Raw genomic sequence first — 18,641 nt, 5'->3', positions numbered from 1 at the left:
AAATACAAATAGTACTGGTTACGTGCTGGGTAAAAAACAATGAAATGACAAAAGTTATTCAGCTAGAGACTAGTTTGAGTGAGAGGCTATGTTGCGACCCTGCAGCTCATGCCTCTCATCACATCAGCAGCAGACGGCTGCGGCGAGGCAGTGTTTGCGCGAATTCATCCCCCCCCCAGCAACAGTAGGTAGGCTACTGGGGCAAGCTGAAACAGGCACTGGCAGACCACAGGCCTCAAATGGAAATCCTAAATAGTGAAAATATACCACCAAAATTGTTTAACGTTTAAAGAAAGGTTTATAAAATGATTTTCCTGGCAATAGCGTGCAGCATCAGTTGGTTGGCAATGCGTGTGTGGTTTAAATCAGTGTTGATTATTGGTTTAGACAAGTCCATAATCCTTAAAAACACAACAGTCAGTGCAATCATGACATGGAAATTCAATACATGACAGTTATTTAGGTAAAGGTATTGCAACAGTAAAAATAAATTTCCCCCACAATGAATTAATTGCAGGATTGTGGGAATCAGTCATTTGTCAGGTGTTGGTCTTCCAATAATCACAAAATAAAAACATCTAAATAGGCCTATAATAAAATAAAATAAATTACAGAATTGAAAAATGCTAATAAAATATTAAAATGTTCAATGAATACTGCTTTGCAAAATTAGTCCATTAGTTTGACCATGGTCGGGTATACCTATTAGGGTACTTTTGATTCAATACTTGTCTTTGATCAAGAAACTCAGGACTCAGGAGAGAAAGAGAAAAAAAAACACCGATAAATCATATGTATGAAAGACTGTTTCTAATTACGTAACTGTGACTGAACTTTTCTTTTCTTTTTTGGCAGGTTCCCCCTCTCCAACTCCTGCCCAGGACTGAGAGAGTCACAACTAATGAAAGGCACTTGTATGGAGAGAGAGACAGCTATTGGCCTCTGAAGGGTTGACCAGTTCTGTCCAGCCCGTTGCTCTCTCCCTCTCTCTGCTTCTCTTCCTCACTCCTTCTCTTCCTCGCTCCCTCTAGCTCTCCCTCTGTTTGGGAAAAAAGGGGGTAAAATCTTGTAGGCGACTTCACTCCAGGTTTCTGTGGGATTTAAACATGCGTGCGGAGGCTTTGGTGAACTGTATGTTAGTTCCCTTGCTTCTTATTCTGCTCACGGCTGTCGAGCAAAGTTTGTTACAATCGCTGGGGTGAGTTTTGGAGTTTCACCATGGCTTTCTTTTTCAGTTAGTTTGGGGGTTTCAAAGAGAGAGAGAGGGGGGGGGGGGGGGGGGCAGAGAAGTAGAGTAAAAGGTGCCGTTACAGTAGTGTACGTAAATGTGGTTGGTTAAGTTTGTACTGTCAGATTCTCTATTATGGAGGACAAGTTTTTTTTTTTATTGACACATAAGAAAGTTGCTACCTCTGCACTGGGTAGGTGTTTTCAAAGGACATTATGTGATTGAAAAGTTATTGTACAAATGTTACATCAATCGTGGAAAAGAATGTCTATGTCATATGAACTGTATCTGTACAGAATGTTGAGGACATTTTTATTCCCACATTCAGAGATCAAGCTGCATTTGCAGGATATGGACCCATTCCCTTTAAAATCATCTCTGTTTTTATTTCCTTCTGTCATGAGTGCTTGTTTTGTGTTGTGTTGTATCATGCATCTGCATTTCTTATGATACTACACAAAACTAAACAAAAATAGACAGTGAAATAGTTGTCTGATGTGAATGTGGGAAACCACATCTTCCTTTGCCTTGGCCTTGAAGGGGAGCCTGCAGTAAGTATTGCCACATGACATTGCAGAGCATAGTCTGTAAACTTGACTCAGCTGAGGAGAGAAGGGGGTATTTACTCAAAATAGGTGCACCAGGGGGCTGTGTGTACTTGTGTGTGCGCGAGCGCGTGTGATTGTGGCCAATGTTGAGGCTGTGTAGGGTGTTTGTTGTTGTGTTATGTGGTTGGGTGGTAGGCCCCAAAATGCACAGCACATGTTAATTGGGAAATATAGAGTCTTTCTGTACCGTTACTGTAAATGTGACAGCTACTGTGAAGTCAAGGATTAATACCAGTATGTTGTTGTAGCCCATAGCTCAAATACAGGTTTTAGTTTTTACCTCCCTTGTTGGTTTGTGTTTGTTAATGTGCCACCATTTCTTTTGAGATAAGGTATGCATGCGCTAGTCCATAAAGAGTGTAATAAGCTGTTCCTTTATCAAATTGGGGTGGCAGGAATACTTCTGCTGTTCCTGAACAGGAAAGGCCTTAGCATGCGAGGGCAGGAATAGAAAAGAATGTCAGAAACCGAGACCAAAAGAAACATATCCCACTGAGAAATCACTGAGTGAGTGGGCCAGCAAAACAAAAGCTTTGAAAGATCGCACGTCTGGAGCTGCAGTCCAAGTGGATTGACTGTACCGCAAGTTTGCTACAGCAGGAAAATAATTCTGCAGCAAGAGGAAATGTGAATTATTATGTGGATTATAATTAATGGACATTTTTGTAGGGGTTGATCATTTTTTTTAAGGGCAAATCAAGCCTGAAATATCAAAGTGGAAATTGCTAACTTTAGAATCCTTTGAAAAACTTAAATACACTACAAGTTTGCATTTCCTGCTTCGCAGGAATATTCTCAGCAACAAAAGAGTGATCAAATTGAGATCCTATACTGTATCTGTACAGTATGATATTTTCTTTGTTCTCGTTCTCCATTCCAACCTGGGTTAAATGCGAAAGACACATTTTAGCTGACTGCATTCAGTTGTACAACTGAGTAGGTGTCCCCATTTTCCTTTCCCTTTAACCTATTTGAAATGACTCAGGACTCTGTCTCTCTTTCCTGAACATTGAACATTGACATACCTGTGTCTGTAGACTGTAGGTTTCTACCCCAGCTCTAACCTCGGGCCATTATCAGTTGAATTACATAAAACAGAGAAACATTATGGCTATTGTCAAATGACCATTTTCTTATATTACACTGGCTAGCTGTTGTCACACAGTAGCTCACCAGCCATAGGAGGTATTCCCACCTTTAGAGTACACTAGGTATTAGTTAGTTCATAGGTATTGGTTAGTTCACATGATGCTTAAAATAGGACGTGTATAGTATTAGAAATGACATTACAATGAGAGAATCCATTCATTTGTGAGATACTCCAACCGCATTTGCAGAGCTGAACTTTCAGGAGCCACAAAAGATTTACAGTCAGAGAGAGAGGGAGAAGGTGGGAGAGAGAGGGGGAAAGAGAGGAAAAACGAGAGGGGAAGAGAGGCATGGAGAGAGAGGAGGAGAGGATAGGAAGACAGAGAGAGTGAGAGAAACAGTCAGAAAGAAAGGGAAAGTGAGTACGGTTACAATTAAAGTTGTAAAACTTCACACAGTCACCTTGCACCTATAGACAAATAACTTTTTCACAGGAAATAAAATGAGGGAAGAAAGTGAGGGAAGAGGGATTCTTGACTCTTGAGATGGGGATTGTTACCAGAGACCAGCACTGTTTACAAAAGGAAACACACATTACTATTCCCAAAAAGAAAATGGAAAAAGCTAAAAGAAGGGATGAGGAAAGGTATAGCATAGATATAGAATGTAGAGTGCCTTCAGAAAAAATTCACACCCCTTGACATTTTACGGATTTTGTTGTGTTACATGCTGAATTGTAAATGGATTAAATTGAGATTTTTTGGCACTGGCCTGCACACAACATCCCATAACGTCATAGTGGAATGTTTTTCTATATTTTTAATTAAAAATGAAAAGCTGAAATGTTTTGAGTCAATAAGTATTGAACCTCTTTGTTATGGCAAGCCTAAATAAGATCAGGAGTAAAAATGAACTTAACAAGACACATAATACGTTGCATGGACTCACTTTGTGTGAAATAAGTGTTTAACATCATTTTTTTATGACTACCTCATCTCTGTACCCCACATATACAATTATATGTAAGGTCCCTCAGTAGAGCAGTGGATTTCAAACACAGATTCAACCATAATGACCAGGAAGGTTTTCCAATGCCTCGCAAAGAAGGAAGGGAACCTATTAGTAGATGGGTCTTTTTTTTTTAAAGCAGACATATCCCTATGAGCCTGGTGAAGTTATTAATTGCACTTTCACTGCAAAGATACAGGCGTGCTTCCTAACTCAGTTGCCGGAGAGGAAGGAAACCGCTCAGGGATTTCACCATGAGGCCAATGGTGACTAAAACAGTTACAGAATTTAATGGTAGGAGAAAACTGAGGATGGATCAACAACACTGAATACACAATACTAACCTAATTGACAGAGTGAAAAGAAGGAAGCCTATACAGAATACAAATTATTCCCAAACATGCATCCTGTTTGCAATGTTTGGGGCAAATCTAATACAACACATTACTGAGTACCACTCTCCATATTTTCAAGCGAAGCGGTGGCTGCATCAAGTTATGGGTACATAGCCGTGGGAAGATGTTTTGGAATATTCTAAAACATGCATCCGGTTTTCAACAAGGCTTACCAAGAAGACAGTGAATCTTCCTGAGTGGCCGAGTTACAGTTTTCACTTAAATCTAGTTGAAAATCTAAAGCAAGACCTGAAAATGGTTGTCTAGGAATGATCAACAACGCATTTGACAGAGCTTGAAGATTTTTTTAAATAATAATGTTGCTCAATCCAGGTGTGGAAAGTTCTTAGAGACTTACCCAGAAAGACTCACAACTGTAATCGCTGCAAAACTTGCTTTTACAAAGTATTGACTCAGGGGTGTGAATACTTACGTATGTAAATTAGATCTTTTTGTATTTCATTTTCAATAAATTAGCAACAATGTCTAAAAACATGTTTTTCCGTTGTCATTATGGGGTATTGTGTGTCGATGTTTGTGAAAAGATCAATTCTGAATTCAGGCTGTAACACAACAAAATGTGGAATAAGTCAAGAGGTATGAATACTTTCTTTAGGCACTGTACCTATAACACATACGTATAAAGGCCAAGATGAGAAATCTAATTGACAGACAGCCCTAGTACATATATACAACAAATGTATTATAGACACACTGTATGTAGAGAAGTCCACCTCTCCTTCTCCCTTATTTTCTATTTGCTGAGTTGTCCCAACCCCAGTGCATACAGTGCCTTCGGAAAGTATTCAGACCCCTTGACATTTTTCACATTTTATAAGGTTCCAGCCTTATTTTACAGTTGATTAAATCGTTTTTTTCCCTCATCAATCTACACACAATACCCCATAATGACAAATCAAAAACAGTTTTTTAGAAATGTTTGCAAATGTATTACAAATTTTAAAAAATAAAAATCTAATTTACATAAGTATTCAAACCCTTTACTCAGTACTTTGTTGAAGAACGTTTGGCAGCGATTACGGCCTCGAGTCTCCTTGGGTATGACGCTACTAGCTTGGCACACCTGTATTTGTGGAGTTTTTCCCCATTCTTCTCTGCAGATCCTCTCAAGCTCTGTCAGGTTGGATGGGGAGCGTTGCTGCACAGCTATTTTCAGGTCTCCAGAGATGTTCGATCGGGTTCAAGTCCATCTTTGGCTAGGCCACTCAAGGACATTCAGAGACTTGTCCCAAAGCCACTCCTGCATTCTCTTGGCTGTGTGCTTAGGGTTGTTGTCCTGTTGGAAAGTGAACCTTCGCCCCACTCTGAGGTCCTGAGCACTCTGGAGCAGGTTTTCATTAAGGATCCCTCTGTACTTCACTCCGCTCATCTTTGCCTCGATCCTGACTAGTCTGCCAGTCCCTGTCGCAGAAAAACTTTCCCAGAGCATGATGCTGCTGCCACCACCATGCTTCACTGTAGGGATAGTGCCAGGTTTCCTCCATATGTGATGCTTGGCATTCAGGCCAAAGACTTCAATCTTATTTTCATCAGACCAGAGAATTTTGTTTCTCATGGTTAGAGTCATTTAGGTGCCTTTTGGCAAACCCCAAGAGGGCTGTCATGTGCCTTTTACTGAGGGGTTGCCTCCGTCTGTCCACTCTGCCATAAAGGCCTGATCGGTGGAGTGCTGCAGAGATGGTTGTCTTTCTGGAAGTTTGTCCCATCAAGAGCTCAGCATATGTGGGAACTCCTTTAATACTTTTGGAAAATCATTCCAGGTGAAGCTGGTTGGGAGAATGCAAAGAGTGTACAAAGCTGTCATCAAAGCAAAGGGTGGCTAAAAAAATCTAAAATCTAAAATACACAACGTTTTTGATTGCTACATGATTCCATATGTGTTATTTCATAGTATTGATGTCTTCAATATTATTCTATAATGTAGAAAATAGTAAAAATAAAGACAAAATCCTTGAATGTGTAGTTGTGTCCTTTGACTGGTACTGTGTATATACAGTGGGGAGAACAAGTATTTGATACACTGCCGATTTTGCAGGTTTTCCTACTTACAAAGCATGTAGAGGTCTGTAATTTTTATCATAGGTACACTTCAACTATGAGAGACGGAATCTAAAACAAAAATCCAGAAAATCACATTGTATGATTTTTAAGTAATTAATTTGCATTTTATTGCATGACATAAGTATTTGATACATCAGAAAAGCAGAACTTAATATTTGGTACAGAAACCTTTGTTTGCAATTACAGAGATCATACGTTTCCTGTAGTTCTTGACTAGGTTTGCACACACTGCAGCAGGGATTTTGGCCCACTCCTCCCTACAGATCTTCTCCAGATCCTTCAGGTTTCGGGGCTGTCGCTGGGCAATACGGACTTTCAGCTCCCTCCAAAGATTTTCTATTGGGTTCAGGTCTGGAGACTGGCTAGGCCACTCCAGGACCTTGAGATGCTTCTTACGGAGCCACTCCTTAGTTGCCATGGCTGTGTGCTTCGTGTCGTTGTCATGCTGGAAGACCCAGCCACGACCCATCTTCAATGCTCTTACTGAGGGAAGGAGGTTGTTGGCCAAGATCTCGCGATACATGGCCCCATCCATCCTCCCCTCAATACGGTGCAGTCGTCCTGTCCCCTTTGCAGAAAAGCATCCCCAAAGAATGATGTTTCCACCTCCATGCTTCACGGTTGGGATGGTGTTCTTGGGGTTGTACTCATACTTCTTCTTCCTCCAAACACGGCGAGTGGAGTTAGACCAAAAAGCTCTATTTTTGTCTCATCAGACCACATGACCTTCTCCCATTCCTCCTCTGGATCATCCAGATGGTCATTGGCAAACTTCAGACAGGCCTGGACATGCACTGGCTTAAGCAGGGGGACCTTGCGTGCGCTGCAGGATTTTAATCCATGACGGTGTAGTGTGTTACTAATGGTTTTCTTTGAGACTGTGGTCCCAGCTCTCTTCAGGTCATTGACCAGGTCCTGCCGTGTAGTTCTGGGCTGATCCCTCACCTTCCTCATGATCATTGATGCCCCACGAGGTGAAATCTTGCATGGAGCCCCAGACCGAGGGTGATTGACCGTCATCTTGAACTTCTTCCATTTTCTAATAATTGCGCCAACAGTTGTTTCCTTCTCACCAAGCTGCTTGCCTATTGTCCTGTAGCCCATCCCAGCCTTGTGCAGGTCTACAATTTTATCCCTGATGTCCTTACACAGCTCTCTGGTCTTGGCCATTGTGGAGAGGTTGGAATCTGTTTGATTGTGTGTGGACAGGTGTCTTTTATACAGGTAACGAGTTCAAACAGGTGCAGTTAATACAGGTAATGAGTGGAGAACAGGAGGGCTTCTTAAAGAAAAACTAACAGGTCTGTGAGAGCCGGAATTCTTACTGGTTGGTAGGTGATCAAATACTTATGTCATGCAATAAAATGCAAATTAATTATGTAAAAATCATACAATGTGATTTTCTGGATTTTTGTTTTAGATTCCGTCTCTCACAGTTGAAGTGTACCTATGATAAAAATTACAGACCTCTACATGCTTTGTAAGTAGGAAAACCTGCAAAATCGGCAGTGTATCAAATACTTGTTCTCCCCACTGTATATAACATAAGGAAAACAAGTTTTTGACTGCACTGGGCCTTTTAGCCTTTTTGGTATTCAGAAGATTCAAGCCAAGAAGTATAGGCTCTAACTTCTAAAAGTCAAAAAAGTACATGATGTTTTGTAGATTTAATGTTTGTAAAATAGTTGTACAGCCTGGGGACATTTAGTAAGATGGCATTCATAGCACTCAGGGGCCAAATCTGTGGTGGCTCTATATCTAAAACTGTTTAGGGTAACTAAATCTACCTCTGTGCCAAATGTGGTGTTTGTCTCAAAATAGGCCTTGTGAAATGTAAAATTGCATTACCATCTATGGCTATTTTGTAAGATGACTACCAAGGTCTCCAGTGGCCAAATCTATGGTGGCTCCATATCTAAATCTATTCGGAGTAAATTAATCTACCGCAAAGCAAATTTGGTGCATTTGTCTTGAAAAAGTCCAGATAAATAGTGCTAACGACAGCAGCCATTTTGTAAGATGGTCGCCACGGACACCAGGGGTCAAATCTGGGGCGGGTTCATATCTAAATATTTTCAGGGTACATGAATCTACATCTTTTCCAAATTTGGTGCTTTTATCTAAAAGTGAACGATTTATCAGCTTAACTGCCCCACTATAGGGCATTGGGGATGGGATTAAGGATGGTCTCCCAGGTTCAATCCCAGTTGAAGGCAATAATTTTGTACTTTTATTTTTTCTGTTTCTAACCCTATCCCAAACCTAAACGCTAACCTTAACGGCAGACTGCCCCATACGCCATAATTAAAAGGGCCAGCCAAGCCATCTCTCTGTTGCTGCAGTTATGGCCAGTAATGGCGATTGTGTTGATAATAATATACCTAATACATCAAATATGTGATCTATAGGCTATAGAAATATAAAAAGTTAATCCTCTTGTTTTCCCAGGCAGGTATGTACGCTGTCTGCTGAGTCATCCCAGCGGCGGTGCAAGACCCCTGAAGGCCTTATCTGCAGTGGTAGGGGAGAGTGTGACTGTGGGGCTTGCATATGCCAGGTCGCAGAGCCAGGGAACTACTATGGACCACGCTGTGAATGCCATGACTGGGTCTGTGCTACATATGACGGGAAGACATGTGGAGGTAAGGGATAGGGCGATACAGAGACACTCACTTAGTCAGCAGGGTGTATGGTTCCTCCCAAGGGTTCTCTCCTCTACAGTTTTTCTTGTGACTGTTGCTCCCTCTTTTGGTTGATTGATTGAATTGTAAAGCATTTTACGTCATTGAAAAAATACTGTAGGTAACCGTAGTATGCACAGTACAAGGACGTGTACTCTCACGGTTTGAAAAAGTGCAGCAGACCAGTAACGGTTTTAACATGTCAGTGGATGCATGGTGCAACACGTTTTGACCGAGCTCGGTCTTCCGAAGATAAGTTATAAAGCAGACATCTTCTCTCTCAGATTGCCAACATTCTGGAAAGCTCTTTGGTTTGACTCAACCAGACTGACGTTATCATCGGGTTAGCAGCCAATACCAAGTGTGTGAGAAGAATAGCTAGGCCTCATCCTGGAGTCACACTAAAAATCCTCCTCCAGGTTTTATTAAGGCCGTTGATGTTCCCACAGTCTTTCATTGTAGGGGAGAGTACATTCAGCATCACTCTGTCAAGGGAATTATTTCAGGATGTTGAGAATCCCAGAAAATAATCAGAATTAATACAAAAATGACAGTTTTGAAAACATACAGTACATGACCTGCTCGTCGAACATCTCTTTCCATTCAGCCACAAGAGCATTAGTGAGGTGATACTGATATTGGGCGATTAGGCCTGGCTCGCAGTCGGCGTTCCAATTCATTCCAAAGGTGTTCAATGGGGTTGAGGTCAGGGCTCTGTGCAGGCCAGTCAAGTTCTTCCACACCGATCTCGACAAACCATTTCTGTACGGACCTCACTTTGTGCACAGGGGCATTGTCATACTGAAACAGGAAAGGGCCTTCACCAAACTGTTGCCACAAAGTTGGAAGCACAGAATCGTCTAGAATCTCGTTGTATGCCGTAGCGTTAGGATTTCCCTTCACTGGAACTAAGTGGCCTTGCCCAAACAATGAAAAACAGCCCCATACCATTATTCCTCCTCCACCAAACTTTACAGTAGGCACTATGCATTGGGGCAGGTAGTATTCTTCTGGCATCCGCCAAACCCAGATTCGGCCAGATGGTGAAGCGTGATTCATCACTCCAGAGAACGCGTTTCCACTGCTCCAGGGTCCAATGGCGGAAAGCTTTACACCATTCCAGCCGACGCTTGGCATTGCACATGGTAATCTTAGGTTTGTGTGCGGCTGCTCGGCCACGGAAACCCATTTCACGAAGCTCCTGACGAACAATTATTGTGCTGATGTTGCGTCCAGAGGCAGTTTGGAACTTGGTAGTGAGTGTTGCAACCAAGGACAGACCATTTTTTTCCACGCTGCGAGCTCCAGCACTCGGCAGTCCCATTCTGTGAGCTTATGTGGCCTACCACTTCACAGCTGAGCCGTTGTTGCTCCTAGACGTTTCCACTTCATCAATAACAGTGCTTACAGTTGACCGGGGAAACTCTAGCAGGGCAGGAATTTGATCAACTGACTTGTTGGAAAGGTGGTATCCTATGATGGTGCCACGTTGAACGTCAAAGAGAGTAAGGCCATTCTACTGCCAATGTTTGTCTATGGAGATTGCATGGCTGTGTACTCGATTTTATACACCTGTCAGCAATTGATGTGGCTGAAATAGCCGAATCCATTCATTTGAAGGGGTGTCCACCAGTGGTGTAAAGTAAAAGTAAAAAGTAAAGTAAAATTAAGTAAAAAAGTAAGTAAAAATACTTTAAAGTACTTTGCTATTTATATTTTGGACAACTTTTACTTTTACTAGAAAATAATGCACTTTTTACTCCATACATTTTCCCTGACACCCAAAAGTACTAATTACATTTTGAATGCTTAGCAGGACAGGAAAATGGTCCAATTCACACACTTATCAAGAGAACATCCCTTATCATCCCTACTGCCTCTGATCTGGCGGAGTCACTAAACACGAATGCTTCATTTGTAAATGATGTCTGCTGGAGTGTGCCCCTTCCTCTCTGTAAAAAGAAAAAAAAGAAAATGGTGCTGTCTGATTTGCTTAATATAAGGAACTTGAAATGATTTATACTTTTATTTTTGGTACTTAAGTATATTTTAGCAATTACATTTACTTTTCATACTTAAGCATATGTAAAACCAAATACTTTTAAACTTTCACTCGAGTAGTATTTTACTGGGTGACTTTCACTTTTACTTCAGTCATTTTCTATTAAGGTATCTTTACTTCTCACAAACACTGAGTACATTTTTTTGCACTTTTAACATAGGCCCGGTTGTTAATTTATATCCCAGCTATAATTCCTTGCATTGCGACAGGGAAGAAAACACTTACCCCAAGGCAATTTTTTTTTACTATATTAGCCCGCACAGCTACAAGGATGCAATTTCATGCTAGGTTTAGGATCTCATACTGAAGCATATAGAGACCCCAACTGATATATAGAAAGATCTTTAAATTATCTACTTTGGTTTAGATACAAGAATCATGAATCCTCTAACACAATAAATTAATTTGACTTTGTGAAAAGCATTTCTTTGGACCTAACTTGCTTACCACTTTTTCCATGTGGTTTCTTCCTTTACAGACTCCATGAAATTATGACCTCTTCCTAAATATTTCAAATCAAATCATAGTTTATTTGTCACGTGCGCTGAATACAACAATACTTACAGTGAAATGCTTACTTACAGGCTCTAACCAATAGTGCAAAAAAGGTATTAGGTGAACAATAGGTAAGTAAAGAAATTAAACAACAGTAAAAAGACAGGCTATATACAGTAGCGAGGCTATAAAAGTAGTGAGGCTACATACAGACACCGGTTAGTCAGGCAGATTGAGGTAGTATGTACATGTAGATATGGTTAAAGTGACTATGCATATATGATGAACAGAGAGTAGCAGTAGCCTAAAAGAGGGGTTGACGGGTGGTAGGTGGGACACAATGCAGATTGCCCGGTTAGCCAATGTGCGGGAGCACTGGTTGGTCGGCCCAATTGAGGTAGTATGTACATGAATGTATAGTTAAAGTGACTATTCATATATGATAAACAGAGAGTAGCAGCAGCGTAAAAAGAGGGGTTGCGGGGGGCACACAATGCAAATAGTACGGGTAGCCATTTGATTACCTGTTCAGGAGTCTTATGGCTTGGGGGGTAAAACTGTTGAGGAGCCTTTTTGTCCTAGACTAGGCACTCCGGTTCCACTTGCCATGCGGTAGTAGAGAGAACAGTCTATGACTGGGGTGGCTGGGGTCTTTGACAATTTTTAGGGCCTTCCTCTGACACCGCCTAGTGTAGAGGTCCTGGATGGCAGGCAGCTTAGCACCAGTGATGTACTGGGCCGTACGCAATACCCTCTGTAGTGCCTTGCGGTCAGAGGCCGAGCAATTGCCGTTCCAGGCAGTGATGTAACCAGTCAGGATGCTCTCGATGTTGCATCTGTAGAACCTTTTGAGGATCTGACGATCCATGCCAAATCTTTCTAGTTTCCTGAGGGGGAATAGGCTTTGTCGTGCACTCTTCACAACTGTCTTGGTGTGTTTGGACCATTCTAGTTTGTTGTTGATGTGGACACCAAGGAACTTGAAGCTCTCAACATGCTCCACTACAACCCTGTCGATGAGAATGGGGGTGTGCTCGGTCCTCCTTTTCCTATAGTCCACAATAATCTCCTTAGTCTTGGTTACGTTGAGGGATAGGTTGTTATTCTGGCACCACCCGGCCATGTCTCTGACTTCCTCCCTATAGGCTGTCTCGTCGTTGTCGGTGGTCAGGCGTACCACTGTTGTGTCGTCTGCAAACTTAATGATGGTGTTGGTGTCATGCCTGGCCATGCAGTCGTGGGTGAACAGGGAGTACAGGAGGGGACTGAGCACGCACCCCTGGGGAGCTCCAGTGTTGAGGATCAGCATGGCAGATGTGTTGCTACCCACCCTCACCACCTGGGGGCGGCCCGTCAGGAAGTCCAAGATCCAGTTGCAGAGGGAGGTGTTTAATCCCAGGATCCTTAGCTTAGTGATGAGCTTTGAAGGTACTATGGTGTTGAACGCTGAGCTGTAGTCAATGAATTCTCACATTAAGTGTTCCTTTTGTGCAGGTGGGAAAGGGCAGTGTGGAGTGCAATAGAGATTGCATCATCTGTGGATCTGTTTGGGCGGTATGCAAATTGGAGTCGGTCTAGGGTTTCTGGGATATTGGTGTTGATGTGAGCCATTACCAACCTTTCAAAGCACTTCATGCGGTATTTGGACCAAATTATATATCTTGTGTATGGTTTCTGTCACGGCTGACTAGGTGTGTTGGTAGGAATCAGGTGCAGAGAGCAGAGAGCACTTTATTCCGGCACCGAAAATGGTAATGCCCAAAACACAGGGCGCAAAACACTGACCAACCCAAACACAGGGTAAACACGGTCCGGAGCACAACAACACCTACGACACAAACGTGAACACAAAAATAATCCCGCACGACAAAGGGCGGGTTCCACACGCTCATATAGGGAAGCAAATCAAGAAAACACAAAACGGAACAGGTGCAACTAATAAGACAAAACTAACAGAAAAGGGAAAAGGGATCGGTGGCGGCTAGTAGGCCGGTGACGACGACCGCCGAGCACCGCCCGAACAGGCAGGGGAGCCAACTTCAGCGGGAGTCGTGACAGTTTCTTAGAAACAAGGGTAATTCACACTACCCATTTTGCTCAACTTACCCCACTCTCCCCTTTCCTCAGCAGCTGGAAGCTCATTTAAATGTGACAGCCATTAATTTCAATAGAGATCGAAAAGTAGTCATTTGGTCTGACCGGTCGCTGCTTTATCGGTACATAATAAGAATGCTCTGGCCTTATTAGTTCTAGAACACACATCAGAAAAATCATACATTTTGGAATAGACAGCTTGCCATCCACATGCGTCATGGTGGCATTAGCTTCTGTTAGATAGCCCGTCTGTTTTTGAAGTTGGGCGGCCGTTCAGTTGACATTTCGGTAATTGTTCTCAGAAAGGAGATGTGCGTCCACACAAATCCATGGAGTAGGTTGAGCTTGAGTGCACACCTCTCTAGCATCAAATATGTCCACTCTTTCCCTCATCCTCTTCAGTCTCTTGTGGTTATTGGCATTTTTCCTTGAAATAATAAAGACATTTTGAGTGCTGACATCCAGTCATGGACTACAGGGATCATGGCTCTGGGCGTAATGAAATAAATGGATTTGGAAAAATAAAACAACTCAAGTTCGAGATTCTTTCTTGTGAAAAAAAAAAAAGAAATAATTTTGTCTTTGCAAGGGGAATTGGTGTTATTAAGCTACTGTCAATCAAATGTGATTTTTTTTAGCTGTATTGGGGTTCATATTTATTGCTGTTTCCTCTTATTAAGTGGAAGGGAAGCACTTTATGCATTGTTTGTTAATAACATTTCTACAGGCACTTCAAGCATCTGAACATTTAACTTGTTGTATTACCAAATAGCAACTGCTGTGCAGTCGCCAAACATTCCATATCCTGAACACCTGATACAAATTATCCTGAAACATGCTGCAATCGTTCTTCTTTGAAACCAGTGGAACTAAATCAAAGCATTCACACTGATGAATACCATCGTAACAGCTACTTTACTATCCAATTTCATGAACTTGAAAGTAATAAATAGATTTTTGGGTGAAGATTTACAGTCTTGAACAGGCCTAAAGGCATGTGTGTGTGTTTGTGTGAGTGTGAGTGTGAGTGTGGGTGTGAGTGTGAGTGTGAGTGTGTGTGTGTGTGTGTGTGTGCGTACATGTGGGTGTGCAAGTGAGCTCCTTCAGGAGAGTGTGTGTTAGTGTATGTGTGTACGTGTGCACCAATGGAGGCTCCTCAGAGGAGGAAGGGGAGGACAATCCTCTTCAGTGAATTAAAAAAAAAATCTAAATAGTAACATTTAAAAGATTATGCTTTTTAAATAAAACTATACAAAATATATTCACCAGTGGAGGCTGCCGAGGGGAGGACGGCTCATAATAATGGCTGGAACCGAGCTAATGGAATGATACCATTTCACTTATTCCACTCCAGCCATTACCACGAGCCCGTCCTTCCCAATCAAGGTGCCACCCACCTCCTGTGAAATTTACGTCACCAAATAATTGATTTAAACACACTGCTTTGCAATTAAGGTCTACAGTAGCCTCAACAGCACTCTGTAGGGTAGCACTATGGTGTAGCAAGAGGACAACTAGCTTCCGTCCTCCTCTGGGTACATTGATTTCAATACAAAACCTAGAACGCTCATGTTTCTCACCCCCTTCCATAGACTTACACAGTAATTATGACAACTTCCGGAGGACGTCCTCCAACCTATCAGAGCTCTTGCAGCATGAACTGACATGTTGTCCAGCCAATCAAAGGATCAGATAATTAATCTAATACTGAAAGCACAAGCTACATTTAGCTAGCACTGCAGTGCATAAAATGTGGTGAGTAGTTGACTCAAAGAGAGAGAAAGACAATAGTTTAACAGTTTTAAACACATACATTTCTTCAAAAATGAAGGAGAAGCAGGAGAAAGAGAGAGAGAGAGAGAGAGAGCAAGCTATATTTTGTATTTTTGTCACTTTCACTTACTTAGCTAGCGGATGCAGCTAGCTAGTTTAGCCTACTCAAACACCCGGCTTAAACAGAGAGGGATTCTTTGTTAGCTAGCTGGGTAAGGCTATCCAACACTGGAACTCATGGTAAGCTTTTATTGCCACCGGGGCCCGCCGGTGTAACTGATAAACCTCTTGCTGTACACTGTACTGCATGATTGTATCGGGTTTACTAACACTTTAGTTCTAGTAGATATGTTGACTAAGATGTTAGCTAATATGGTGACAACGATGTAGGCTGTGTGTATCGATTAGCGGTTTGGCGTGGAACGTTTTTTCCGCCTGGTCACAGACAGCTGTTGTGTTGTGCACTGAAGTCCACAAGTGAAGAGAAAATGTGAGAGGCGGAGGGTGTGTAGATGCGAGCAGGAATTATACAACAAGACAAGTGATCATGCTGTTTGAATGTGGCTGCTATGAAAGTGAACTGTGTGCGGGTGATCAGGGGTGTATTCATTCTGCTGATTCTGTTGAAAAACGTTTCTTAAACGGAAGCAAACGAAACGAAATGGGGAAGTAAAAATAAGGTCATGCTCCTAAAAAAAAAAACGTGTCCTCCCTAATCTTAAATGGACCCGACCGCCACTGGTGTGCACCTGCACCTGCTTGCCTGTGTGTGAGGGGGAGAGTGATTTATTTGGGCAGACAGGTTGGGAGCTGGTGAGGAGCTCATTATGGTTCACGGGTCCGGAGAGTGAAGGTTCTGCCTCAGCCTGATAATGGGGTTTCACTCACCCATACACACTGCAAAATGGGCCAATGTCTGGAGTTAGACATTCACACACACACGCACGCACACTTGCCCATTCATCCACATGTGTGTAACTGCCTACAACCACACTCACACGTCAATGTTACTCAAAACAGTAAGAAGACGACCAAATGGAGCACTTCTCTCTCTCACTGCATTTGCCATGTTCTCTCGCCGCTGTTCTGTGCCCAGCATCCATGCTCTTCCTGTGGCTCACTTATCTCTGCCTCTCCCAACTGCCCCCAGATAAGATTCTATGGATTTTCCTCCTTAGGGCTAAACGATGGGTTTTCCTCCTCCGAACACATTAGCTGGGCTGCCATTGAACTTGAGCTTTTCCTTTGGATGCTATTCATCAGTGACACGTGGCCTAGATGCACCGCTAGCCAAAGCAACAAGTAGCGACTGTAGTGACTCGCCGTTGCAGTCATCTGAGAATGAATTGGCTTAAATCTGGAAGAGATGTTCAGTAGCAAGATACATGTATGTCTGGCATGTTGAGTTAGCTGTCTGTCACTGCAAAATGTCTGATCATGTGACATTTCTTCAAAGGTTTGAGAGACAATATACTATTGTATCTCGTTTGCGATCCCAAGCCGCCTGGAGGTTTGATTCGCATGAAGTCCTTGTCTCCTCTGTCCATCTGTTGTGCAAATAGAAAGACACAATGTGCATCGTTTTTGTTGATAACAGTAAGGCATGGCATGCTTTTGAATAGTATGACGGTAGTCTAATTTCATATCAACATTACAAAGAGGTAACAGAGTTCACTCAGAGGTGGCAGACTCCTAGTTTTCCCTGAAATCCCCCGGGCGCCATAATTCCATGTGAGCAAAAAGGGCCCATTTAAATCTGGTGGGCACTCTGCCCGAGCGTTCCCATGATCATGTGTGAGTCCTAAACACCCTATTCCCTATAAATTGCCATTACTGGGGGGGAATATGGTCCTGCAGTCCTGTGCAGGACTTACCTGTTATCTGTTTTGTTTTTGTCTTGGTTTGTCCCTGATCAGCCTTGTATATTTCTGTCTATTCGCTTAATATAATCACGAAAACAACAGTATAAAACAGAAAATAGGAGAGGATCCCAGGAATAAAGTCATATTTAATGATCAACTTGATTGAACTCCCCATTGTTGGCGTAGTAACCTTTAATTGGTGCACAATTAAAACATGTCATTCCTTTGGTATAATGTGTTTTTGTTCTGAACGTGGTCCTTCCAGAATTATGGCGACTCGACGTGGCAATGTTTCCATCCCTTTCACAGTGTTTAATACATTTTTTATAGGATTATTACGTTTTTTTTAATGAGCCAGGTGAAATAACTGTCTCTCTCTCTCTCTCTCTCTCTCTCTCTCTCTCTCTCTCTCTCTCTCTCTCTCTCTCTCTCTCTCTCTCTCTCTCTCTCTCTCTCTCTCTCTCTCTCTCTCTCTCTCTCTCTCTCTCTCTCTCTCTCTCTCTCTCTCTCTCTCTCTCTCTCTCTCTCTCTCTCTCTCTCTCTCTCTCTCTCTCTCTCTCTCTCTCTCTCTCTCTCTTAATTCCCCCCCCCCCCACTGTCAGACACACTAAGTAAGACCTGGGGCACAACAGGTTACTAGCAGCCTGTTCAAGGTGATCTGAATGTGAATTATGTGCAAAGCTCATTCTTGAAGTAATTATCAGATGAGGCTGGCGAGTGAATGTTGTTTAAAGATGTTAAGAACGCTGCAAAATTGTTGTAGGTAGGTCAACCTTCCCATCAAGGTGTTCTGCAATACTGCATAAACGGATGCAGTGAGTGAACTCCATGTCTTCCTTACTGAAGAAAAGTATTCACCTTCGCAGATGATAATGGTAATTCGGTCTTGCAAGTAACGATTTATTGCCAGATGGGTTATAATTACATTTTTATTTGGTTTATTCATTGAAGATGAATTAAAGGCCCAGTGCAGTCAAAAATGTGATTGCCCGTGTTGTATATATATTTCCACACTATGAGGTTGGAATAATAGTGTGAAATGTAAAAAGATTATGATAATGGACTTTTAGTGTAATACGAGCTGTTTGAAAAGACCGCCTGAAATTTCAGCCTGTTTTGCTGGAATGGAGTTTTGGCCTGCCTGGTGAATTAGTTTATAGACCAATAAGAGAGTTCCAAACCTCTCTGCCTATAACAGCTAGTTTTCAGTTTTCCCCTCCCCAGTCCTAATTAAAATATATTGCTTGAGAAATTGCTCTTGCTA

General features: G+C 42.2%; 1 protein-coding gene across 1 annotated transcript in view; it reads left to right on the top strand.

Annotated features, from left to right (window-relative positions):
* The first annotated feature begins 908 nt into the window (after nt 1-908).
* itgbl1 (integrin, beta-like 1) overlaps nt 909-18,641 on the top strand; it is a 139,105-nt gene continuing 121,372 nt past the window's right edge. Inside the window, exons 1-2 of the mRNA XM_071341953.1 lie at nt 909-1,198; nt 8,859-9,052. Of these exons, the coding sequence (XP_071198054.1) occupies nt 1,107-1,198; nt 8,859-9,052 (286 nt within the window). The 5' untranslated portion in view covers nt 909-1,106. The remainder of the gene's footprint in view (nt 1,199-8,858; nt 9,053-18,641) is intronic.

This window comes from Salvelinus alpinus, chromosome 14 (genome assembly GCF_045679555.1).
Source record: "Salvelinus alpinus chromosome 14, SLU_Salpinus.1, whole genome shotgun sequence".
NCBI classification, from domain to species: Eukaryota; Metazoa; Chordata; class Actinopteri; order Salmoniformes; family Salmonidae; genus Salvelinus; species Salvelinus alpinus.
Note: the sequence above shows the minus strand (reverse complement) of the source record. Positions and strands in the feature narration are given on the sequence as shown.